The 26,507-nt window shown below is 38.7% G+C and overlaps 1 protein-coding gene across 1 annotated transcript in view; it reads right to left on the bottom strand.

Annotated features, from left to right (window-relative positions):
• Positions 1 to 26,507, bottom strand: part of ABCA10 (ATP binding cassette subfamily A member 10) — a 76,965-nt gene that overhangs the window by 15,066 nt on the left and 35,392 nt on the right. The window contains exons 17-29 of the mRNA XM_007073441.3: positions 25,622 to 25,761; positions 24,692 to 24,811; positions 22,996 to 23,194; positions 20,973 to 21,139; positions 20,115 to 20,248; positions 17,980 to 18,117; positions 14,632 to 14,739; positions 13,687 to 13,857; positions 13,380 to 13,493; positions 6,938 to 7,057; positions 4,437 to 4,523; positions 1,412 to 1,503; positions 590 to 710 (exon numbers count right to left, since the gene is read on the bottom strand). Coding sequence (XP_007073503.2) covers positions 590 to 710; positions 1,412 to 1,503; positions 4,437 to 4,523; positions 6,938 to 7,057; positions 13,380 to 13,493; positions 13,687 to 13,857; positions 14,632 to 14,739; positions 17,980 to 18,117; positions 20,115 to 20,248; positions 20,973 to 21,139; positions 22,996 to 23,194; positions 24,692 to 24,811; positions 25,622 to 25,761 — 1,711 coding nt within the window. The remainder of the gene's footprint in view (positions 1 to 589; positions 711 to 1,411; positions 1,504 to 4,436; positions 4,524 to 6,937; positions 7,058 to 13,379; positions 13,494 to 13,686; positions 13,858 to 14,631; positions 14,740 to 17,979; positions 18,118 to 20,114; positions 20,249 to 20,972; positions 21,140 to 22,995; positions 23,195 to 24,691; positions 24,812 to 25,621; positions 25,762 to 26,507) is intronic.

Raw genomic sequence — 26,507 nt, forward strand, 5'->3', positions numbered from 1 at the left:
TTGTTTATTTATTTTTGAGACAGAGAAAGACAGAGCGTGAGCAGGGGAGGGGCAGAGAGAGAGGGAGGCACAGAAACGGAAGCAGGCTCCAGGCTCTGAGCTGTCAGCACAGAGCCCTATGCGGGGTTTGAACTCACAAGCTGTGAGATCAGGACCTGAGCTGAAGTCGGTCGCTTAACGGACTGAGCCACCCAGGCGCCCCTCTGGTTCATTTCTTATTGAAATGAACTAGGTGTAAATTCACCTGCTGATTACCGTTACTAACGTCACAATTCGAGATGAGGCAAAATAAACTGCAAGTCTTGCAGAAGACGCGAACTTTTGTTAAGGTTGATAAAAATATCGGAGAATGTGTTGAATTGCAGTGACGCATGAAGACGTGGCCGGTGAAGACCCACAAAAAACCGAAGAAGAGAAAACTAGAGGAGTCATGATAAGATACGTACTGCAAAAGATGCGATTTAAATATGACATACACATGCAATGTCACAGAAACAAAACCAAGTTGTGAAAAGAAAAACCAGGAGTTCAGCTCTCCAGGATAAGCTACCGAGCTCAGAGTTTTGTGAAGGGTCAAGACACTTGTCACCTCATCCGGGTTCAGAGTAGTGAGTGCATTTGCTGTTCTCGCTCTTTCAGCTTGGACATTCTCATCTTCTTCTTCTGGCTCTTCTGGGTTTGGATGATTTTCCCTACTTCTTGAGGAGATCCTACAGAGAAAATGAAATAACATACCATTCGATTCTAGCTGTACCACCTTATCAAGAGAACGTACGTAAGCCTCTATACTTAAATGACTATCCTTGGCTTTAAGAGAAAAAAAAGTAATTTACTACCGACAAGATTCCTTCTGTAGGTAGCCAAGTCCCTTGAAATATTTTCTTTGATTATTGTCTTTAAGACCTTCTATTCCATCTGTCAACGGGCTCTCTAAATTCCCTCAGATGCACACTCATCAGTGTTTCCCGTCTGCCTCATCCACATTGTGCTCACATTACATCATCAGTGATCGCCAGAACTGGCTTCTCTTCCCTTTCCAAAACGGTCCACCCACATACTGAACGCACCAGCTCATTCTCATGTCTCCTCTTCGGGGACTAATACTTGCTCTCAGCAGGAGAAAAACAAACTTTGGTGCTTCCCCACTGCTAAGAGAGAGGCACGGAACAAACAAAACTCAACTTGCCTAAAATCTGTTAAGACCCAGGACTTAGAAATTATGCATGCCTGCATTCAATCTAATGCGGTTTGGGGTTGGTTTGGTTTTTATTTTTTCCCCAGAATAACGATGTCCAGTTTGCCCTGCTAAGAACTGACTAGTAAATCTATCATAATAAATTGATGTTAAATGTACTGTCACCAACATTAAATATTGAAATTATACTCAGATGTTAAGAAATGTTCTCCTGACCTGAAGATTGGGTCTTTCCTCATTGTTTTTTGTCCATACTTCATTTCTAGACACCTTATGACAAAAAGGAAAATGATACTCTGAAGGTATGGCTAAAAAGTAAAGAAGGAAAATTAGAATTAGCATCATCATGGGATTCAGATTCAGTGAACAATATTTGCCTTTCCTTATGGAATATTTGATCATTTTCTTACAAATTTGACAAAAATATTACAAAATACTTCAGACAGGAGTTTATCCAAACCAACCCTTCCAATAGGGGAGCAGGAAAAACCCTAAAAGTCCTGCATTAAATTAAAACACACACACACACACACACACACACACACACACACACACACAAGCTGACAAGATAGTAGGGACTTTTTTAAAAGATAGTAAGAACTTTTGGGCTCCCTGGGTGGCTCAGTCTGTGAAGCATCAGACTCTTGGTTTTGGCTCAGGTCATGATCTCAGGGTTTCATGAGTTCAAGCCCCACGTTGGGCTCTGCATCGACACTGCAGAGCCTGCTTGGGATTCCCCCTCTCTCTGCCCCTCCCCAGCTCACCATCTCTCTCAAAAATAATCAATTAAAAAGAAAAAAGATAGTAAGGGCTTTTTAAGCCCGATCTCAGTGGATGTAGGGGGTAGGCTTGACATCAAAGTATCTCTGCTCCTGGAGTTAGTTTTCAAACTTCAGATTTCATGGCACGTCCAGGAGAAGAAGACAGGAGAAAGTACACAACTCTAGAGTTTTCTTCCAAGCAGGGAGTAGAATAGGTGGTCTTTTCACTAATAAAGCACGGGCCTCAAAGGGTTTTACTCTTAGGGAAGGACATGAAGAACACCCAGAAGGTTTGTAAGATAATTGCCTTGAGTGTCAACCACGGGGAGTGAAACAGAATGAGAAGCCAGCTTTTGCACATATCTGTAGCCCAAATTCACATCATCTGAATGGTCCAAAACACCTCAAGCCTGGAATTAATTAACTAATTAATTAATATTTATTTTTATTTACTTTAGAGAGCAAGAGCATGAGCCGGGGAGAGGGGCAGAGGGAGAGAGAGACTCTTAAGCAGGCTCCCTGCTCCGTGTGGAACCTGATGCAGGGCTCAATGCAGGGCTCGATCCCACGACCCTGGGATCATGACCTGAGCCGAAATCAAGAATCAGATGCGCAACCAACTGAGCCACTCAGGCCCCCAAGCCTGGAATTTAGTTAAAAGCACTACCAAACTAGTAGCTATCCGAAGAATTTGGCAGAAGCATACAAATTGAATAGATATCCCAGAAACAGACCCTGTATACACGGGCATTTTATATATGAACAGAGGCATCCCTGAATATCAATGGAATGGCACAGGCTTTTCAATAAATAGTTCTGGACAACCGAGTATCTTTAAAGACAGAAGTGAAATAGGACCCTTCCCTCACAACACAGAAATAAAATCAAGTGCAGGTGACTGAAGACATAAATGGGTAAGAAAATATAAGTCTTTTAGAGGACAACATCAAAGAATTTTAAATGACCTGAGAGAGGGACAGATTTCTTAAATATGAAATATGAAATAAAATTCATTAATTATCTTAATAGATTTAGTAAAACTATTTGATTATTCTTGATACACACAATCTTTGATAAGATTCAAGATTCATTCTTGATAAATACATAAGCAAACGAAGACTAAAACCTCTAGTAAACTAGGGATCGCGTAATACTTTACACAGTTAGTAGAATGCTTCATCGTTAAGTACTAAGATGTTTCCAAGTAAAATCATAAACAATGGAAGGATGCCTGCCAGTAACAGCATTAGGTCCCAGGGTTTCTGTGTTGTGTCACTCAGAGCTGCACATTTTAATGAATATATGTCTTAACCAAACAACTGTATAACTTTAGGATTTGTTAGTGATCAATAAAAAATAATTGAATAACATCTCTGCATATATTTAGAAAATAGGAAAGATACACGTTCAATATACAAAGACTCATGTGGAAATGGATATAATTTTATAAATTTATAAAAACTTGGGAAACTTTCTCCCTCAAGAAACTATTCTTCTGCCATTAAAGAGAAAAAAGAGGTCTGTAATCCATTTTGTTTCCCTTTTCTGCCTCAGTTACCATATGCACAGAAATAACATTTATATTCTATCTCAGTGTCTTTTCCCAGTATAAAATTCCACTTAATTTTTCACCTTTCTTTTTCATTATTCAAATTAGTTTATTTTTTCATCCATACTTAAATGATTTTTGGCCATATAGCATTCTTTATAAATCACCACAGGCAATCCAAATTGTCTTTGGATACACATCATGTCAATAATGTATAAGAATAGCAACCCAGCTGGGGCGCCTGGGTGGCTCAGTTGGTTAACAGTCCAGCTTCGGCTCAGGCCATGATCTCACGGTTCGTGAGTCTGAGCCTCGGGTTGGGCTTTGTGCTGACAGCTCAGAGCCTGGAGCCTGCTTCAGATTCTTTGTATCCCTCCTTTTCTGCCCCTCCCCCACTTGTGTGCGCTCTCTCGCTCTCTCTCTCTCTCAAAAATAAATAAACACTTAAAAAAAATTAAAAAAAAAAAAACAGCAACCAAGCCTTTAGTATTTCTGGTGTATATTATACTGTCATTGATTCCATATAGAAAAATATCCTTATGGGGGCGCCTGGGTGGCGCAGTCGGTTAAGCGTCCGACTTCAGCCAGGTCATGATCTCGCGGTCCGTGAGTTCGAGCCCCGCGTCAGGCTCTGGGCTGATGGCTCGGAGCCTGGAGCCTGTTTCTGATTCTGTGTCTCCCTCTCTCTCTGCCCCTCCCCCGTTCATGCTCTGTCTCTCTCTGTCCCAAAAATAAAAAAAATAAAAAAAATAAACGTTGAAAAATATCCTTATGTTTTACTGTCATTATATTTGAATGTAGAATATCATAGAATATAGTAAGAGTGAGTATTTTTAGGATACTTAAATTTGCCGTTATTTAAATAAGACTAAGTGTATTACACAGTTACGAATCCTAGGCAATACACATTCAGGTAGAAAATTTTTCTTACTATTAAGATTGTTAAGAGAATGCTCTGATTGCCTTCCTTTATTTCATCATTCACACTTTCCGAGTTTCTCACATACACATAAAATACCTGTTGAAGAAACACAAGAGTTAAATGAAGTTTCCTCTGCTTGATGCATATAAAATTTGTGCACTAAATATGCAAACATTGAACTTGAATTTGTTCTCTGTTACTAAAGTCTGTTGATGAGCTGACATCCTTCCTTGGTTGTAATCTCCAACACCTTCTGCCTTCCAATTGTATGTGGTAGGGATTGGCAGATTTCTTCTTCTATTTTTTTCATCTAGACTGATTTTATTTTTGACACATAAATATTACATATTTTGTTCGATGTATGCTAACATCTATGAACATTCTCAGTACTGAGAGGCCTTGCAGTGTTCTTTCTGGTTACAGTTCTGTCATCATTATCCTCACCTCCTTCTAAAAGCCAGCCGACACTGATCAGAATGCTAAACCCCAAATAGCGGGAGCTATTTTGTAAAATAGCTAGAAATAGACGTGTTAAGTCTTAGAATACGACTTTTCACAATTGTAAAATACCTAGAAATGGGTATTTTTTTCACAATTGTAAAATAGCTAGAAATAGACGTGTTAAGTCTTAGAATATGACTTTTCACAATTGTCAAATACCTAGAAATAGGTATTTTTTTCACAATTGTAAAATAGCTAGAAATAGACATGTTAAGTCTTAGAATACGACTTTACACAATTGTAAAATACCTAGAAATAGGTATTTTTTTTCACAATTGTAAAATACCTAGAAATAGACGTGTTAAGTCTTAGAATATGACTTTTCACAATTGTCAAATACCTAGAAATAGGTATTTTTTTCACAATTGTAAAATACCTAGAAATAGACGTGTTAAGTCTTAGAATAAGATAATTATTGAAGTTAAGCACTGCATTTAGTTTTGCATTTCCCTCAGTTCCATAAGATAGGTAAACGAGAGGGAGTATATAATGCTCATTATTCATTTTACTAAAAGTGAATGTTCTCAGAAGAATCTAATATTTTTTCTGCCAATAAATGCTAAAAGGGATATTTTAAAAATGACTACCATTTAGTGAGTGTCCACACTATGTGAGATCCTGGGCTTGGCAGAATACATATATTACCTTCTAAGAGCAAACATTATTTCAATCTTTTTATAATAGATATTTTATAATAAAATACCCTTGACTATAGTTTTGCAATTCTGATTCGTTCTTCAGATGAATATTTTTTAGCTGCCTCCTATTAAAAATACTACTTAATGGGGCGCCTGGGTGGCTCAGTCGGTTGCACATCCCACTCCGGCTCAGGTCATGATCTCACGGTCTGTGAGTTCGAGCCCCACATCGGGCTCTGTGCCCACAGCTCAGAGCCTGGAGCCTGTTTCAGATTCTGTGTCTCCCTCTCTCTCTGACCCTCCCCCGTTCATGCTCTGTCTCTGTCTGTCTCAAAAACATAAATAAATGTTAAAAAAAAGAAGTATTTAGCATTAATGATTTTTAAATTTTTTATTTAAGTTTTTATTTTATTCTATTTTATTAAATGTTTATGTATATTTATTTATTTAGAGAGAGAGAGAGCATACACGTGTACCATGGTGGAGGGGTAGAGAGAGAGGGAGAGAGAATCCCAAGCAGGATCCACGCTGCCAGCACAGAGCCTAATGTGGGGTCCATCTCATGAAGTGTGAGATCATGACCTGAGCTGAAATCAAGAGCTGGGCACTTAACCAACTGAGCCACCCAGGTGCCCCTAAGTTTTTATTTTAATTTGAGTTAGTTAACAGACAGTGTTATATTAGTTTCAGGAGTACAATGCAGTGATTCAATAGTTTCATACATCACATGGTGCTCATTAAGTGTGCTTGCACAGGGCGCCTGGGTGTTTCAGTCGGTTAAGTGTTTGACTCTTGATTTCGGCTCAGGTCACGATCTTATGGTTGGTGGGATTGAGCCCCATGTTGGGAGCCTGCTTGGGATTCTCTCTCTCCCCCTCTCTCTCTGCCCCTCCCCCATTCATGTGTGCATGTGCTTTCTCTCTCTCTCTCTCTCAGAATAAACAAACATTAAAAACAAAAGGAGTGCACTTGCAAATTTCTTTATAGTGGGAGTGATAAAGTCCAGAACTGTGATGTAGATGACATTTATCAACAGTTGCCCCCAAATTCTCAGCAGCACTTGGTTTCCCCCAGAAGTGCTTTGCAGCAACATGATTTCCTTCCCTTACCAATCACATCTCCAAAGCAATTTATTGACACTAAGTGGCATGCAATCAAAGAGCACAATATGTCACATCTCCCATGTGATCTGATATTTAGGAAAAGGGACTCAAGCACAGTCATCAACTTTATTCAGTTTTGCAATCTTAGTTTCAGAACTTACCAGCATCGAATAACTCCTAAATTTTATACTTGTTTCAACACTGGGCAAAGATTTCATTAATGGGCTACATGGTTAAGGTCAGTCACACAGTAGGTAATATTGCTTACCTCCATAAAAAGTATGAAAAATCTAATTAAAGTGTAGAAAGGTATTGAAATCATGCATAGAATTGAACTGGGGTCTTCAGGTTTGGCTGATGATTGGATGATGAGTAAAAATATTGAAATCTAGAAGAAAAATATCCATAGGTATTTTAATTTTCTCAGTCGGATATAATATTGTAAGCTTTTTAAACGAATAATCTGTTTTCCTAGGAGATATTCTCATTTTCACTTTATATATAGCAATATTGCTAGGTTTTCCTCTTTAGGAAGCAAGAAACTATCATTACAACTGAAACACAAGTTTATAATATCTAAAAGATAAATATCTTTTAAATATCTAGAAGATTTCGCACTATCTGATATGGATAGAGAGTAACAATAAAAGAAAGGGATATTACATTATTTACCCTTTTCATCACCCAAAATCCTCATATACTTTTAGCACCAGCGTATAATTTACAATTAACTAATGATATGACTTGGAATCTTAAAAGACAAAAGGACAAAATAAACGTTGAGGTATTTATTGCCGTATTTAAGCAATAGGAAAGATATGAGAATTATCCAATTTGACACTAAGGTAGGAATAGTGAAAGGTTGAAAACATCCTGGGAGGAATGAATAAGTCAAGGGGATAAAAGGCACAGCAGAAGAAATATAGTCAATGGTAAGGTAATAACGATGTATGGTGACAGAGGGTAGCTACCCTTGTGAGCATAGCATAACGCGTTAACTTGTGGACTCACTATGTTGTTCACCTGAAACCAATGTGACGTCTTGTGTCAAGTATACTCAAAACAAAATCCTCAGAGAAAAATAATATGGACAGCACCATACATGGCAGCCCATATTCCCAAGTCAGACTACTTTGGTGGTTTTCTAAGTGGGCTCCCTGGATCCAGTTCTCCTTTCGCCACAGATCCATGGGGCATTCTGAAGAAGGATTTGGTTTGGTTTGAATAAGAATCACTTTCTTTTACATAATCCATATAAGTCCTCTGATTGCAAAGATTGTTTTGCTCGAGCAAAGTGTCTGGCACTTTGTAACAGAGAAATGCAATAAATATCAATGAATGACTGAGTGAGTGAATATTGGAAAGGCAGGAGGATTTCTATCTTTATGTTTTTATTCATCAAATAATCAAAAAAGATACATATTTAAAATTTTTTTAAATGTTTGTTTATTTTTGAGAGAGAGAGAGAGAGACAGAACCCAAGCAGGGGAAGGGCAGAGAGAGAGGGAGACACAGAATCCGAAATAGGTTCCAGGCTCCGAGCTGTCAGCACAAGATATGTGAGCAAGATGTGACCTGAGCCGAAGTCGGACGCTCAACCACCTGGGCCACCCAGGGGTCCCAAAAAAGATACATATTAAGGGTTCAATTTATGCAAATCACTTTGTGGAGTGGTATTATAGTTACTACAGTTGTAGGAATAAAAACGGGTGAAAGACAAGAAAAGGCTAGAAGCTGTTACTGAGCATTTACTGTTTACCAAGGACTTTGATGAGCAGTTGACTAGCACTGTGATGGTCAATGTGCTTTGAAAAAGTCAGTCCTAACCCTTTAAAGTATTATGGTTATTATATATATTTTCCGAGGGTCAGATAAATGAATTGACTTGCCCAGTGTCTTACAGCTGTTCAGTGCTAGGTCAAGGATTCAAACCGGGGGCTGTCTGGCTCTAGAGCCCAAACTCTTAACCGCTATACTTTTATAGGAAGATAACCGGCCATACATCAAGTCAGTGGACATGAAGTCGGCTGCCATGATACATATGAAACAGATGATAGAACAAAAACGCATATAAATAATGTTTCCTCCACAAGCACCAGAAACATTTTCTGGAGGAAAAAGCAATATAAACAGAAACAGGTTCACTAGTTTATTTTATAACCTTGTATCAGAATCTCCTTGAAGATTTACTGTTCATGCCATTTATAAGTAATAAAGGTTCTGCTGTAACAAAGTATGCAGCAATATATCTTCAGTTATAAAAAACTGAAGTTAAACCTTCTAATTCTAAGAATGCAATTAAATAACTTATCTTTGACAACCCTACCTCTCTTCTCTTATTCCCTTAATGCACTAATTACCTCATCTATCTTGTCCCAAACATCAGAAAAATAAAAAGAATCCTTCCATTAGATCTTTCCTCTGGCAAACAATACCAACAACATTACATTTAAAGGAGTTGTAAAACACTTCCTATTTCTACTTCCCCATTCTATATTTATTCTTCCATCTGCTATAAACTGGATTCTATATTCACTGCTGTAAAAAACTGAAGTTTTTAAAAAAATTTTTTTAATGTTTTTATTTATTTTTGAGACAGAGAGAGATAGAGCATGAACAGGGGAGGGTCAGTGAGAGGGAGACACAGAATCTGAAACAGGCTCCAGGCTCTGAGCTGTCAGCACAGAGCCAGATGCAGGGCTTGAACTCACAGACCGCGAGATCATGACCTGAGCCGAAGTCGGCCGCTTAACCAACTGAGCCCACCCAGGCACCCCAAAAACTGAAGTTTTAAAAGTTAGCTGTGGACTTCTACCTGTAGAAATATAGAAGAATAGATATCCTGAAAGACCTTACCCGTGCCATCTAAAACACATGTCCTTTAAATACACTGCTAGTCTCGGGGGAAAAAGTGAGAGAATTCTTTGACAGGAAACACAAAGTCTGAAACCTAACTTGGACTATTAAGTAAACACTAAATCTGAGCAACCAGGGAACAAATGTGCATTCCAGTTCAGGGATTGAGAGGTCCTTCCCTCCAAATACCCTCGATAGAATAAGTATAGAATAAATAACCCTCTTTAGGGGTATTCCTTGCAACCCCCACATTAAGGCATGACGCTCTAAGATGGTGAATGCCCTACATGGGCTCTACACTGTACTTCTTGCAAAAATAATTGAAAATTCTTCTAGGATGAAAATATCCCCAGTGTAAGATCTTGAATATGTGCACCCAGCTAAAATAAACAAACAAACAAACAAACAAACAAACATACATTCAAATATACAAAGCAACCAGCCACAACAAGTGGCTGGGGGGAGGGTTGGAGTTTGGGGGGGGACAACCAACAACAGATTATAACTATTTGAAGACTGTTATCATTGTCAAAGAACAAGTACAAATATTATTTTAATTAAATGTATAAGTAAATCAAGTGTGGAATAAAGAACACAAAAGCAAGTAACAAGAGATCACGAGAAACCGCTGGACATATCTGAAATAGAGCCAAATCGTTTTAGAAAACAAAGTTGAAATTTTAAAAAGTTGATCAAAGATTAAGCGTAACTCAGAAATAGCTGAATCAAAAAATAAGTGAATTGGAAGGACAGTCTGAAGCATTTCCCAGAATGCAGCAAGGACAAGGACATAGAAAGTTGGAGCAAAATGCTAAGAGATGTGGAGAACAGACTGAGAATAACACTAATACTATCTCAGTAGAGTCCAGGGAGCAAAAAATAAATATTTTATTCGCACTTTCATAAGAGAGGTAATATTTAAAGAGGTACTGGCAGCGAAATTCCTGGAACTGACAAATGAATTCACAGATTCAGATGGCAAAATTCATTTGAAAAAAATGATAAATACAAAGAAATCCACACCTAGAAACAATGTAATGAAATTAAAGGTGCGAAAGTCAAAGACCTTAAAAGTAGTCGAAGACGAATCCTCTACAAAGGAATGGCAGACAGCAATACATCTCAATAGCAAAAAGGTCAGCAAGAGGTTAGTGAATTTAGGTGATAAGAGAAAATAATTGTCAGCCAAGAAATTTATATGCAGTAAAATTAACTTTTAAGAATGAGACTGAAAAATGGCCCTAATGAGAATAAAAAGACAAAGTTACATGTGTGAATAGTGGACAAACGGTCAACAAAAAGTGTCTACAAATATTTTTTAACTTCTTAAAATAATAATGTTTATTTATGAGATTAAAAATGAGAGAACCAAACACTAGAGAATATCATGTAAGTAGGGTGGGCAATTATTGATCATAAAGTCTCCAAAATACAGTGTTGGAAGTAATTAGGATATTAACTTTAGGCTCCATTAAGTTTGGCATGGGGAAAAGAAAATCAAGGATATTATGGGCTGAGTTTTGTCCCCTGAAATTCACATATTGAAGTTCTAAGCCCGGTAGAACATGATTGTATTTGGAGATGGGGTCCTTGAAGAGGTCATTAAGATTAAAGACGTCATGGAGGTGGGCCCTAATCCAATGTAACTATTGTCCTAATAAGAGGAAATTTAGACAGACAGACACACACACACACACACACACACACACACACACACACAAGATCACAGGAAGTCTCTGAGAGATGATGCCCATCTATAAGCCACCACATAATGCACATCACAAATACAAAGCCATGAAGTAAAAAATGATATCACCAAATTGAAGTGTATAAACAATCACAAGAAATTCATTAAATTAAACGCACAGATTGTCAGATTGAATTTAAAAATGACAACAAATAAAATCCAACTATATTCAGTTGGCAACAAACAGACACAAAAGCATGACACCCAAAGGTTGAAAGTAAACCCGTGGCAAAACGATTTACCAGGCAAAAGCTAAATAAAAGAAATCTGGTATACCTATATTAATATCTGACATATCGACTTTATGACCAAAAGCCATTATGAGAATAAATAGGGCCACTACCTAATGATTCCAGACTTGAATGATCAAATAAAATATGGGTTTGAACAACATGGGTTTGACCTGTGCAGGCCCATGTATACATGCACTTTTTGTTCAATAAATGCAGTCCTGGAAATGTATTTTCTCTTCCTTATGATTTTCTTAATAATATTTTTTTCTCTAGGTTACTTTGTTGTGAGAATACAGTATGTAATACAGATAACTTAATAATATGTGTTAATCGACTGCTTATGTTATCGGTAAGCCTTCCAGTCAACAGTATACATCTGGGGGAAGTCAAAAGTTACACGCATAATCGCGACCATGCAGAGGGCTGGTTCCCCTAACTCCCATGTTGTTCAAGGGTCACCTGTAGTCTCAAAATATATAAAGCAAAAACTGATTAAATGAGAGGATGAAACAGACAAAACTACCTTTATATTGGGATGAGTAAGGGGAGAAAAACCAAACAGATCAAGGACTAATTCCAATAGTTAAGGAGGCGTTACCTCGTTATGGCATTTGACTATTGTAGCACAACCACTTATAAAATCAACCCAACGAATGATATGATTGGGTACTGCAAGGAGGATACTTAGAGACTAAGAAGCAATTTAATAGCCTTTACGATCTCTGCCGGCATACTGAATTCTCCAACTGGCTGTATTTGTGACATTCCCATCCACACTAAATCCAAACCTTTGGATATTACCCACAAAGACCAGCCACTGTGACTGTACCAGCCCCAAAGAAGTAAGATGTTGGCTCTCTTTACCCTAAACCCTCTGCCCTGTCCCCACATACAGGAGAAGGGGAAAAACAGAACAAATAGAAAAATTAAAAGGGTAGACCCTGCTCCCTTTCTCACCACTGGTCCCCAAACTAAGGGCATGCCTGAAGTGGGGTTGGGGATGGAGCTTTTGAGATTAAAGCTATGATTTGGACTTGGCTGGCCTTTTAAGTGAATCTTAATGAGCTATTTTACTATCTGAAATGGTCAGAAAGCTATGATATCTGCTCAAGATGCCAACAAGGCATAGGGAAGAGAATACAGCAGAGAGTGCCTAATGTAATAAATGTTTTTATTAATCAAACTTTTCCATGTTTATTTGTTTGATTACATTACTAGTCAATATGGTCACCTATCGCACTTTTTTTTTTTAATAAGTAGAATTATTCAGGAGAAAAACTACACTGAGTTGAGAAGCTTGGGTTCAGGTGTGATTCTTTTAAGTTCTTCCCACTCTGTAAAATGAGGGGACTGTCCCAAGTGATCTAGTCTTTCAGGTGAGCCCTGCCAGGGTTTCTACAGATATTTTGTTTCTCTCCAAAGAAACAGAGATATAAAAGAGAAACCTCAAAGAACAGATGGAAATAGGAGAGAGAAAATGAACAAGAAATACTGAAACCATGAACACAGTCCATGGAGGTACAAAAGAGGTACAAAAGAAGTGATTCCATTCTCTTCTAAGTAACGTATTTAGGGGTGCCTGCATGGCTCAGTTGGTTGGGCACCTGACTTTGGCTCAGGTCATGATCTCATGGTTTGTGAGTTCGAGCCCCGCATTGGGCTCTGTGCTGACAGCTCAGAGCCTGGAGCCTGCTTCACATTCTGTGTCTCCCTCTCTGTCTGCCCCTCCCCCAGTCATTCTCTCTCTCTCTCTCTCAGTCAAAAGTAAATAAACATTTAAAAATTTTTAAGCATTTATACTTAACTTTGAATTCTTAAAAATAAGCTTTAAAAAAATTTAATATAAATGTGCATATGTATGCATAGATACTTACAATAAGAAACCCGAGACACCAAAGGCCATTATTTTTTCTTCTCTTGCGAAAGATGAATGAAATCACATACGTGAAGAATATAAGAGAAGCTGCACAACCAACTATGCAAACCACCTGCAAACAATATATTTAGTGGCAAGATTAGAGATGCAGGTCACGTATGGGACGGGGAACAGGGAGATGATGAGACCATAAGGCTGTGTAAGGCCATTTTCTCACACACGCCTTTCGTTAACGATACAACGCTAATGAAAGTGAATGTTTGTTTCTATTATATTTTGGCCTGGTGAAAAAAATGATCACTTACAAGAGCAAACATGAGCACCAGTGGGAATCTGACTTCCAAAACCATGAAGCAGTTCATTAAATACACTGAAAGAAGAATCGAGCAGTATAATGGAATGTCCACCAGAGCCTGTCCGATCCAGTATGCCGAAGGACACAGGCCTGAAATCCATAACTGAGACTGAGTTTTTTGCTGATAAAGAAACAGAAGGGATACAGAAGGGTTTGAAATGTTGGGTCGAAAAGGTATTTTGTTTATGCGAAAATACAAACTTTTAATACATTTTAGAAATACCATGTTGTAATTTTTTTGGTCTGTATTATTTTATATAGTGAATCTGAGCTTCAGTAACTTTCTAACCCAGGTCTAGGTAATCAGGCCTCAGGCAACTAATACCGTCCCAGAGAAACACCGTGTCACTGTGACTGGAGAAGGGCATGTCTCTAAGTATCTGATGTCCAATATGGGAATATACAGCCATTGGCTCAACAGGAAAAGTCTGGATTATTTGTAGAGTTGATTTACTCTTTGATGTAGATAAATGAAAATGACGATAACATAAAATTTTAAAGCTTGATTTACAAAAGTGTTGTTAAAAGTTCAGAAACATGGTATGTCTTATATTTGATGCTCTATTTAAAAAAAACACACACACATTCCGTTTGGAACTGTGAAATAACAACACACGGTCAAGAAGCACCACACTTGCACTTCTAGAGTTGATTTAGTAGGATTCCCTTAAAGGTGAGACAATTTCATGGTGTTGAATAGTGAATTTTCTGACTCCTTTGACATTGTGATTAACCATTTGACAGAATCTATAATGAGACTAGAACAACGACATAATTTACGTGTAGACACATTTTTCTTGAAGAACTATCCCGTGTGTATATAGCAGTGAAATTCTAATTTTTGAAGTCAGAGAAAATCATCTTTGTCCTCCTCCCCTCCCACAGCCCCTCTTACTTTGCGATCGCTGAAGCTGCTCATGCCAATGTAAGGAGAAAGGCAGTTTGCAAGGACCAACAAAAATAAAGGCCCATTCACAAAACCAAATTCCACTAAGACGCCATTCTGGAAGTTCAAAACACACCTGTAAGCTATTGAAATTGTTACATATCATGCAATCAAACATAGTCGTAAGATATGAGATAGTGAGACCTTCAGAATGGAAGCATATACCTAATTTAAGAAGCAAACACAGACAGGGGTGCCTGGGTGGCTCAGTCAGTTAAGTGTCTGACTTTGGCTCGGGTCATGATCTCACAGTTTGTGACTGTTGGGCTGTCTGCTGTCAGCGCAGAGCCCGCTTTTTCCGATCCTCTGTCCTCCTCTCTCTCTGCCTCTCCCTCATTCGTGCTCTCTCTCAAAACTAAATAAACATTAAAAAAAAAAAAAAAAAAGCAAACACAGGCAGAAGTGGCCATGTTTTGCTACCCTAAATAGCAGGCTCCATTCCCAGGAACTGCACGATATCAACAGAAATTCAAAATCTGAATTCATAGGCATGTATGGAGAGATCGTGAGCAGGTTCTTTTTCATATTTACATCTAGTAATTGTTAAGCAAAGACATATACTCTTTGGAGCTGCACTGATAGTCTCTGAAGCAGACAGACTGCTTATTCCGGTTCCCTACTTCCAAGTAGATGAATTATAGATAATAGCCTCTAAAACTCTTGAACTTGAAGCTGTTCTTGTCCCTACCTGTGAAATATAATTAGAGGAGAGCAAATCTTTCCTGCATAAAACACTTCTGGACATCTAGAAATATTTAAATTAATCTTTAAGGCCTGGAAGGGTCTTACTATAAATCTAAGTTGTTTTCCAGACAGGGTAATGTATTACAGTTATAAGAATGGACTGGGAAAAAAGAAAAAAAGAGTACAGAAATGGCCTTATTTCATAGGCAAAAAAAAACTAGAGGTGCCATTATATTAATTTCTTACTATAAAAATTTCATTCTCTACAACCACTATGCATATACTTGCAAACATTCACCCAATTTCCACCATTTTCCCCTTTTTTATCTACAATAATTAAACACACCTGTTAGGAATTACTTGAAGGCTGAGGACAGTTATTAAAATCGTATATAATCAAAAACTGCACTGTATCTCATACGACACAAAACAGAAAAGAGCCAAGACCCAAAAGGACACTTCAGAATTTAAAACGAAAGAGAAAAAATGGGGCGCCTGGGTGGCTCAGTCAGTTGAGCATCCAACTCTTGATGTGGCTCAGGTCATGATCTCATGGTTCATGAGTTCAAGCCAGGAATCACGGGCTGTGCTTGTGCTCTCTCTCTCTCTTAAAATAAGTAAGTAAACTTCAAAAAAATAAGTAAAATAAAATGATAGAGAAAACACCACAGAACTGTTAAATAATCATAATTTTAGAGTTGGATTGTATATTCTCATAAATTTCAGTGTGATCTGTCTATTTACTCTCCACATTTTTCCCCCTTAAACAAGGAGTTTAGTTTTATTTTCTCTGTGCATTTGCAAAACACTTAGGACCAACGCTTGGTGAGTTCAAGCCCCACATTGGGCTCTGTGCTGGCAGCGAGGAGCTTGCTTGGGATTCTCTCTCTGCCCCTCCCCCACTTGTTCTTGCTCTCCCTGCCCCACCCCCGAAATAAATAAATACACTTAAAAAAAAAATAAAACCTCCTGTGAAAAAAAAATTACATTAAAAAAAAAGGCCTAAGAGGGATTAGTGCCTTAGCCCTAGGGAGCTACAGCAACTGTGACTGGTCCAAGGAATTGAAAAAATATCGGGAAAATAGAACAGGAGGCAAGAGAATGAGAAATCACTGAGGAAGAGGGCCTTGAGGTGGGCCACCAGGGGGAACTGGAGGCCGGGGGGTGGGTCTGGATGGAGGGAGGGGCCCCCGCTGGTAGCCACTGGGTGGGGGTTGCGGAGGCTCAGTATATCCACGAGGAGGTATCACTGGAGTAGGTCCACGCATCCCAGGTGGAGGCATAGGACCTGGGTGACCCATGGGAGATCCAAACGGAGGCCCTCGAGGGGGCATGCCCTTTGGAATAGGTCCGGGATGAGGCACTCCAGATGGCCATCGGAATGGTGGCTGTCCCCCGCCCCCAGAGCCTGGGGGCCCAGCATGGGGGTGTCCTAAGCCATAAAGACCATGGTGGGCTGGCTGCATCTGAGACACCCTTGGATGGGGCATCCCACCTGGTGGGAATGGGTGAGGACGTGAGTGTCCATGCCCAGGATGTCCAGCCCGTGGGCTTCCTGCTGATGGTGGGCCAAGTCCTCCAGCTCCAGGAGACACAGGTGGTGGGGGCATGGCTGGGGGGTATCCCAGGTGGAAGCATTCTAGGAGGCAGCACTGTGGTGTTGGGGGGAGGGAGGACCCAGGAGGAAGCATGCCTGGTGGAGGAAGCCTGGACCCCAATGAGATACCACAGGATTGGGGGCTGAGGGTGGATGTGGTGTATACTTTCTACACTTGCTTTAATCAATGTATATCACATACTCAATAAACTCCCCTAGGGAGAAGTGATGTAAGATTAAGGATTTGCATTTGAAGCTTTGTAAGTGTTCTAGATTTCTAAGCAAGTCCATTCATTCACTGATTTTAGAAACTATGTATTAGGTACCTAGTTAAGTGTGAAGAGTTATTCAAGACAGATTCTTTAACAGACCTATTATTTTTCTCTATTATTTTACAGTTTTCAGTGTCCTTCGGATCTTGGCTCTTTTAATGTTCTATGTCTTGGGGAGCTGTGGATACTTTTGAATAGACAAGATTTTATTTTATTTTTTTCAATGCATTTATTTAGTTTGAGAGAGCACTCATGCAAGCAGGGGAGCAGCAGAGACAGAGGGAGACAGAGCATCCCAAGCAGGCTTCGTGCCGACAGCACGATGCAGGTTTGACCCCACGAACCATGAGATCATGACCTGGGCAGAAATCAAGAGTCGGACGCTCAAACACCTGAGCCACCCAAACGCCCCGATTAGATAAGATGTTAGACTGGAAGGATGAGGCCAGTGATAAAACGAGTCTAAGTATCAGGTAGACACTCAAGAAATATTTGTAGAATGAATGAAAAAGGTCAGGCTCTGTTCTAGGCACTGAGGAAACGGATTTAATCCTCACAATAACTGTATATAGTAGATACAATTATATTCCCCATTTTATAGACGAAGACAGTAAAGCAAGGAATGGCTAAGAAAGTTCCTAATAAATAGCAGAAACAGGACTCAACCTCAGGTGGTAAGCTATAGAGTTCTCCCCCTTTATCCCTCATTAAATAGTCTCTTATATAAGTCAATACTGTACTTACAAAAGGAAATGTGCTTCTCTCTGTTTTAATAAGTTCGGTAAAGTTAAAAATTCCAAGAAGGGCATTGCTAACAATTCCCATAAGAACAGGAAAACAAGTAATTCTCTTGGTATTACACACAACTGAAAATCTGTAATCCTTAAAAAAAAAAAAAGACACACAAATATAAGTTTTAAATTCTTAAAGCAATCATACTTTCTGTACAACTTATAAAGGACCAGGGTGGAATTAGGGTGAGAAGGAGACTATTAGTTTTTCTTTGACACTTCAATCTTTTTGAATTGTCGTAAGAATGCATTATTTTGGTAATCCAAATGACTTATTCTGTAAATGAAATAGATGAACATTCACTAACATGAAAGGATGTCAAAGATTTATATTTTATGTGACAGAAAGAGTTTCAGGGCCCTCTAATACAATTCCAATTTAGGAAACATGTCTTAGAATATGAGATTGTTCTATAAATAATGTATTTTTATAAAGGAAAACTGTGTAGAAGACATTTAGCAAACAACAGAAATATAATATGGGAAAATAAAGAAATAAAATTATTTAAAGAATTTTCCCTTCTGTATTACATATCCCAGTAACGTTTTAATTTCCCTATTAAAAATGGGTTGCTTTGCTGATGGAACTGGAGAGTGTGATGCTAAGTGAAATAAGCCATACAGAGAAAGACAGATACCATATGGTTTCACTCTTATGTGGATCCTGAGAAACTTAACAGAAGACTATGGGGGAGGGGAAGGAAAAAAAAAAGAGGTTAGAGTGGGAGAGAGCCAAAGCATAAGAGACTCTTAAAAACTGAGAACAAACTGAGGGCTGATGGGGGGTGGGAGGGAGGGGAGGGTGGGTGATGGGTATTGAGGAGGGCACCTTTTGGGATGAGCACTGGGTGTTGTATGGAAACCAATCTGACAATAAATTTTATATATTAAAAAAAATAATAATAAATAAATAAATAAATAAACATTAAAAAAATGCGTTGCTTTTTTTCTGCTTTATGGAGGTGTAATTGACAAACAACATTTTAATCTACTTAAAATGTAGTTCATAATGATTTGACATACATATATATTGTGAAAAGATTCTTCCCATCTAGTTAACATTTCCATCACCTCAAATGTATATGTGTGTGCATATATATTATATGTATGAACACTTATATATAATATATATGAACATTTAAGTTCCACTCAGCAAATTACAATTATACCATACAGTGTTACCAACTATAGTTTCCACATTACACATTAGGTCTTCAAACCTTATTTATCTTTTTTTTAATGTTTATTTATTTCTGAGAGAGAGAGAGAGAGAGACAGAGTGCAAGTGGGAGAGGGGCAGAGAGAGAGGGAGACACAGAATCTGAAGCAGGCTCCAGGCTCTGAACTGTCAGCACAGAGCCTGACGCGGGGCTCGAACCCACGAAACGTGAGATCATGACCTGAGCTGAAGTCGAAGTCGGACGCCCAACTGACTGCGCCACTGAAGCGCCCCAAGCCTTATTTATCTTATAGCTGAAAGCTTACATGCTTTTACCAGCCTATCCCTGTTTTCCCCACCCTTAGCCCCTGGCAACCACTTTTCTACTTTCTGCTTCTAGGAGTTTGACTTTTGTTTTCTACTTATAAGTGATACCACGTAGTATTGGCCTTTCTCTGTCTGTTTTGTTTCACTTAGCCTAATGCCCTCAAGATCTATCCATGCTGTTGCAAAACATGCATTGCTTTTATAACAAATCAAATCATTAATAATGGTGCCTGGGTAGCTCAGCTGGTTAAGCTTCTGACTCTTGGTTTTGGCTCAGGTCATGATCCCGCAGTGAATGAGTTCAAGCCCCACATAGGACTCTGTGCGGACAACGCGGAGACTACGTGGGAATTTTCTTGCTCTCCCTCTCTGTGGCCCTCCCCCCATCCTCTCAAAATAAATAAACTTTAAAAAATAAAAAACAAATCACGAATAAAAGATGATCCCTTTAAGAGATAGAAACGTGTGCTTTTTAAAGGATTACAGTTTCATACTTTAACTCAACAAGGACTCAAGAGTTGAGTTGCTTCTCTATAGATCTCAAGTATTAGAAGGTGGCAAGACCCCATTCATGATTCAACAGTACGTGGATGCAAACATACCTTCCGGTCACCGGACACTATGATGGCTCCATTGTAGGAAGGATCATCAGAGCCATTTCTATTTCTAAAATCATCTACTTCCAGAAGTATATCCTGACGCTTCAGTGCCTGCATAAAGTCTTCAATATTTGATCCTAATGTAATCAACGAAGGAAGACAGAATAACATCAAGGAAACCAACGTCTAAGCTTTAAAATAGCAAAGATGTCTCCTCACGTTAAGGAATGCCCAGGATAACATGGTAAGGACCTTCACTCTCTGAGAATATCCTGAGATTAATTCCGATGCTGGGACAATGAAATGTGGTCTACTATCTTGAGTGCAACAGACTCCTTTCAGAAATATGTTCGTGGATTTTGTACTTCTTATGAAGGGAAAAGGATTTATTCCTGAGGGCTAGATTTGCAATTCTTACAGAAAGAAAACTTTTTATTAGCGATTTTTATAAACTCTGCCAGATGTCTGTAATGTTTGTAGCTACAAATACTATATACAAAATACATACCTCCTAAGCTAGGCTCGTTCTACTGATGATACAAATCGGTCCTACTCATTATCTAACCTGTTGTATGTGGCCAACTCTGCAGTGATATTTACTGTCCGAGGGACCCGTTCAAGACATCTTCATGAGATGAAGGTAACTGGATATTATCCGTTATGTCCATTACTTTTCTTGGTTTGAAAACATGTTATCAATTTCCTTAATTTGAAAACAAAGCAAGCTCTGGACACACACACCGCTTCTCCCCCTTGCCGCTCAAACTATTTTTAATATAGGTCTTTTTTGCTGCTCGGGTTTGTGTTTCAAAAGATCTTTGATGATAAAAACCAAGAGTAGATTTAATCCCTATTTCTCACCTGTATTGTTGATGACCAATAGACTGGTAAGAGGAGTCTGTGAGGGTTGTTCCAGAGAAAGAAAATACATACTGGATGAGAGCTCCCGACAATGAGTGGAATGAGATAACGCAACCACTATCTTCACAACAACGGTGGGGATTAAAGGAATACCAAGTAACAGTAACCTAAGTAAAAGAAAATTAAAATGCAAGTCTAAAACATCTTCCCTCCAACTATTTAAGTCACAAAACATGCCATAGAAATGCCAACTTTTGGAAATTCAACATACAAATATGGCGGTTAGTTACATAAAATGACAATGGCGTTAATCTGAAAGAGGGCTCAAAATTTTTCATAAATCATATCACACTGCGAGATTTCCAAGGATAATAAGAGCATCAAAAGAGAAGGTGAAATCCAAGTGGGTTCCTCTGGTGGGTGTGCTGGTTGATCAGGACAACAGGGAAAACATTGGATGGGATATCAGGAGCCTCTAACAGCCTATCTACATAGTTTTAAAGGGAAAGAAGCCTTATTTCACACTGCCCTCAAACTTGCAATGTGTACAATTTCAAGTACCATTTTAACTTGCATCAGCTGTTGTTTTGTGTATACTTTAATTTTCATGAAACTAGAGGCCATATTTAATGCACAGTTTTCAGGTCCTAGAATGCATTCTTCCAGTCAAACTACCAGTTGGAAATCTCTCAAGTAATCCTTTTGTTTCTCTAGTTAAAGTTGGTGAGTCCACTCTTTGCAACGACTTCTTTCGCATCAGACCTCAGGCTCTACCACCTTCTCCCTTCACAGGGGAAAAATGAAGTCCAAACTCTCGCTGATCTTATCACCTCCCCTCCAAGGACAGAAAACATTTCCATCCCCTCAGTCTGTCCTTCTGCTGTACTTGATGTTATCTCTGCTCACTACCAAAGCTCAGTTCTTCTCAATACTGCTCTGAACCCAGACCTTTGCCACCCACCCTGACACCTTGCTTTGTTAGCTCATCTTTCATTGTTTTCATCCTACTGGCATATTCTTACCATGGCTGAAGCATTTTCTAATGTCTCCCATTGATTAAGGGGGGGGGGGGAGGCAACAACAAAGAAAAAAAAAAGAAACTTCCCGACTTCAATCTCTCTTCAGCTATTACCTATCTTTCTACTTCCCTCCATGGCCAAGCACCTCGAAAGAGTTATCTATTTTCAGATCTTCTCGTCTTAAAACCTTTCATGACTTCCCTTTTTGCCAAATACAATTGATGCTTTCTGCTCTAAACTGGGGTTCTCTCCCTCCTATTTACTAATCCCTTCACGTTTTCCAGTCTTGGCTCAAATGTGACCATTTCAAAGAGGCCAACACTGATCACCTTATTTAGAACTATAACAAACCCCTAACTCCCACCAGCCCTTCCCATCCCTTTACTCTATTTTGTGTCACCTACCATATAATTTATTTAGTTTCTATATTTGTTATTTGTTATCTTTTCCTCCCAGCCAGAAGGTAAACACCATAGCACCTACAACAATGCCTAGCACATAACAAGCCTCAATAAGGATTTGTGACATAATAAATGATTAACATATTTATCGGGTAATTATTTAATTAGTATTTTTCTCCCCCACACGATATAAGTCTAAAGGCCTTTTTAGTTGTACTCACTTCTGTAGGATAGTACTATAGGCACTGGAAAGACATTTATTAAACACATGAAGAAATTAATAGACTTGTTTTCTTCACGTTTGAACTTTTCGGCTCATATTGACTCATATTGGCTCATATTGAGAGATTTAAAGTAGGCTGATACTGGGGAGCCTGGGTGGCTCAGTTGGTTCAGTGTCCAACTCTTGATTTCGGCTCAGGTCATGATCTCATGGTTTGTGAGTTTGAGCCCCACATCAGGCTCTGTGCTAACAGTGTAGATAGAGCCTGCTTGGGATTCTCTCTCTTCCTCGGTCTCTGTCCCTTCCCTGTTTGCTCTCTCTCGCTCTCACAATAAATAAATAAAGTAGACTCAATGAAAAGAAAGCCATCTGATACTTACAAGGACAAAAGAAGTTTCCTCTCGTGCCTTAACTTTAAGAAGCGAAGCCTTGCCATTGCACACATCTGTCGTCTCCAGAGAGTTCTGGTACTGATGGCCTTTCTCAATCCAGGAAGAGAGCAAGGAGCCTCTTGCATTTCAGACTCAGTTCCAGCATCCCTTGTCTCATTGACTTTCTCCTGTTTCCAAATGCCAACATCTGTAGCCATGTAGTAAACCATTATAACGGGCTACACTATTTGTACTTTCTCTTTAGAAGCTTTGAAAACGACACCAGAATATTTTGAAACAGTACTTTTAACAAGTTAAGCTACTGATATCCATAACTCGTACCTTGAAAATGTGTCCTTCAGACAAATATAATGGATTACAATGAGTGAGTAAATTAACTTTTGAGACTGGGTTAGGCTTCTTGGGAAGCATTTATTCTTTCAAACCAATAGCAGCGTATTACCAAGGGATTTTTGCAGAGCGAGTTTTATGCGAAAACACGAGGATAAATGTATGTAACGGAGTTTTTAAAAGGTCTGCTCTGTCATTTGGAGCTCCTCCACAGAATTACTGATGACTGACACCCCAGTGACTATTTCAAGACACTGGTTTTAAGGAATAGAAAGTCCATGAAAGACCTCTTGTTCAAATCCCACATATGCCTCGTGGCAGCTGTTATGTCTTGGCTAATCACTCAACTTCTCCAAATCTTAGTGTTCTCCCTGCATAACACAGTTATGATGGGAATGAAGAACAACGTAATCCAACAGCTGAGCACAATGGCTGGCACATAGTTAGCCCCGAAATGCCTCTAATGATTATTATTACAAACCGAACTAAGGGAACATATCATCTTATCGAGTTACCTGTTGTTAATACATTAATGAGAATTAATTTACGAGCTAAGGAAGAGTACATTTTTTTTTTTATTTATTTTTTTTTTATTTTTTTTTATTTTTTAATATATGAAATTTACTGTCAAATTGGTTTCCATACAACACCCAGTGCTCATCCCAAAAGGTGCCCTCCTCAATACCCATCACCCACCCTGCCCTCCCTCCCACCCCCCATCAACCCTCAGTTTGTTCTCAGTTTTTAACAGTCTCTAATGCTTTGGCTCAAGGAAGAGTACATTTTTATAGAGAATGGCAGGTAAGAGACAAAGCCAGGACTCATGACATTAGCAGGAAGCTATTGATGATAAAGGACAAGTGGGCATTGCAAAGGGACGTGTTACTGCCATAAGAGGGAGACAAATGTTACAAAGTAAGTACCCAGCACCAGGTCTGATAATGTTAGATATAAAATAATTACAATACTTTTAGGGGCGCCTGGGTGGCTTAGTCAGTTAAGCGTCTGACTTTGGCTCAGGTCATGATCGCGTGGTTCATGAGTTCGAGCCCTGCATCGGGCTCTCTGCTGTCAGTGTGGAGCCCGCTTTGGATCCTCTGTCCCCTTCTCTCTCTGCTCCTCCCCCACTTGCTCGAATGTGCTCTCTCTCTCTCTGTCTCAAAAATAAATAAACACTACGAAAATTTAAATAAAAATAAAATAACTATGATTCTTTTAAAAGCAGGCAACCCTATTTTATACCTAATAGACATTCTAGGCAGAATTCCACATAAAGATCTACAAATATGACACTACGTGGTCATTTTCTGTTTTTTTTCTTTCTTAATTTTCTGCTAGACATGCATTATTATACCTGGCTCATCAATTGCTGATTTGCCTTCTAGATTCAAGAAGACTTCATTCAGAGTTGTCATGGAAACATCATAATTCATTATGCCCTGATTAGAACACTTTTCAAGATCCCTGTAAAGATCTAAAAAGAAGAAGGTAATAAATTAACGCAATTAAAATTGCTGATAAATACACTGAAATCCCAAAGATCACTCAGAATAGATAAATCTAAAAGCATTTTCAAATTAAAGCTGCCACAATAATCCAATAAAAACATCCCCACGTTCTCTGGTCCTTCAAATCAATTTTATTATTTTAAATCTTTTTTATTTCAGAAGCTTTAACATTTCTTGTATCACCATGGCCATGTGTGAGTATGTATGTCTACTTAAAAAGCCATCAAGCGGCTCCTGGGTGGCCTCGTCGGTTAGGCATCTGACTTTGGCTCAGGTCACGATCTTGTGATTCGTGAGTTCAAGCCCCGAGCTGGGCTCTGTGCTGACAGCTCAGAGCCTGGAGCCTGCTTCAGATTCTGTCTCCCTCTCTCTCTCTCTGCTTCTCCCCCACTCACACTGTCTCTTTTTGTCTGCCAAAAATTAATAAAGGTTAAAAAAATTTTTTTTAAATAAAAAAAATAATAAGGTTTTATTTAACCTGTGTCTCTAACAGAAGTTAAAAGTTTTTGCTCTTTCAGAAAAGAGATATTTCAAAGCTTCATTGAATGCTGACAAAGAGAGCAAATCTGGGTTTTTCAGTGAAATACATTCATGGAAATTTTAGTTGATCTCACATGAAAACCATGTATCTGATAACACACTTCATTATGTTGAAAACAGGAGGCAGAGCTCTTAGGAATAAATATTTTCATGGGTATAAGCTTTCAAATCCAACTGACAGAAGACAGAATGCATGGACACTTAGCTGTAGTCTCTGCGACCATATAGTAAGTTACCTGGAAACTTGTTTGTTCTTTCCAAGGGCAAAAGATACACAAGTTTTTCTTCACTTTCTGCTCTTAACTTGGCATCAGGGACGTGCCGCTTAATGAGGGATGTGATTCTCTCCAGATTACACATTTCATTCCTGTGTAAACTAAGGTTACAAAAGAAGCAGAAGTCTTTTGAATTCTTCTCCAACACCATGGCTCATCACAAGACAGTTTTCCATTAAATAATTTGAATATATTACAGGCGTCTCCTGCTAACTTCAGGAATCAGGTTCCCAGAAATCAGATATTCTACCTCCAAGTGCTAAATAGTAGCCTCGTTTGAATTATTTTAAATGGGAAAAAATACAAATATTACATGTCAATTCCAAACCCCCAGCCAACTTCCTGAAATGTAGCCAAAGTAAGTTGAAATTTCAGTATACATATGATATGGATAGACAGACAGCAGGCTGGTATGTAAATACATATATATACATATATATATGTATTTACATATTATATATAAATAAATAAAATATATATTGAGATATGTATATATAAAATCATGATAGGATGTAAAGTACATGAAACATTACTTCTGGATCATTAAAAAATTAATAGGGTCTTTAATAAATAATTGTTTTTTTTTGTAGCAAATGGCTTCTATTCATGCTAATAACTTGCTTGTTGATATGCTGTGCTTTCTAAATTATCCCACGTGATATTCTGACATCAAAGTTGATTCTGACGCATAAAGATGACTTGGAACACAATTTCAGACCTTCGGGGCCAATTGTTTCATTAAAAATCACTTGCTTTTTCTGGGCGGTGGGGGGGTTGGGGGGGCGGCGCCTGGGTGGCTCAGTTGGTTATGCATCCGATTCTTGATTTTTGCTCAGGTAATGATCTC

This window comes from Panthera tigris, chromosome E1, assembly GCF_018350195.1.
Source record: "Panthera tigris isolate Pti1 chromosome E1, P.tigris_Pti1_mat1.1, whole genome shotgun sequence".
NCBI classification, from domain to species: Eukaryota; Metazoa; Chordata; class Mammalia; order Carnivora; family Felidae; genus Panthera; species Panthera tigris.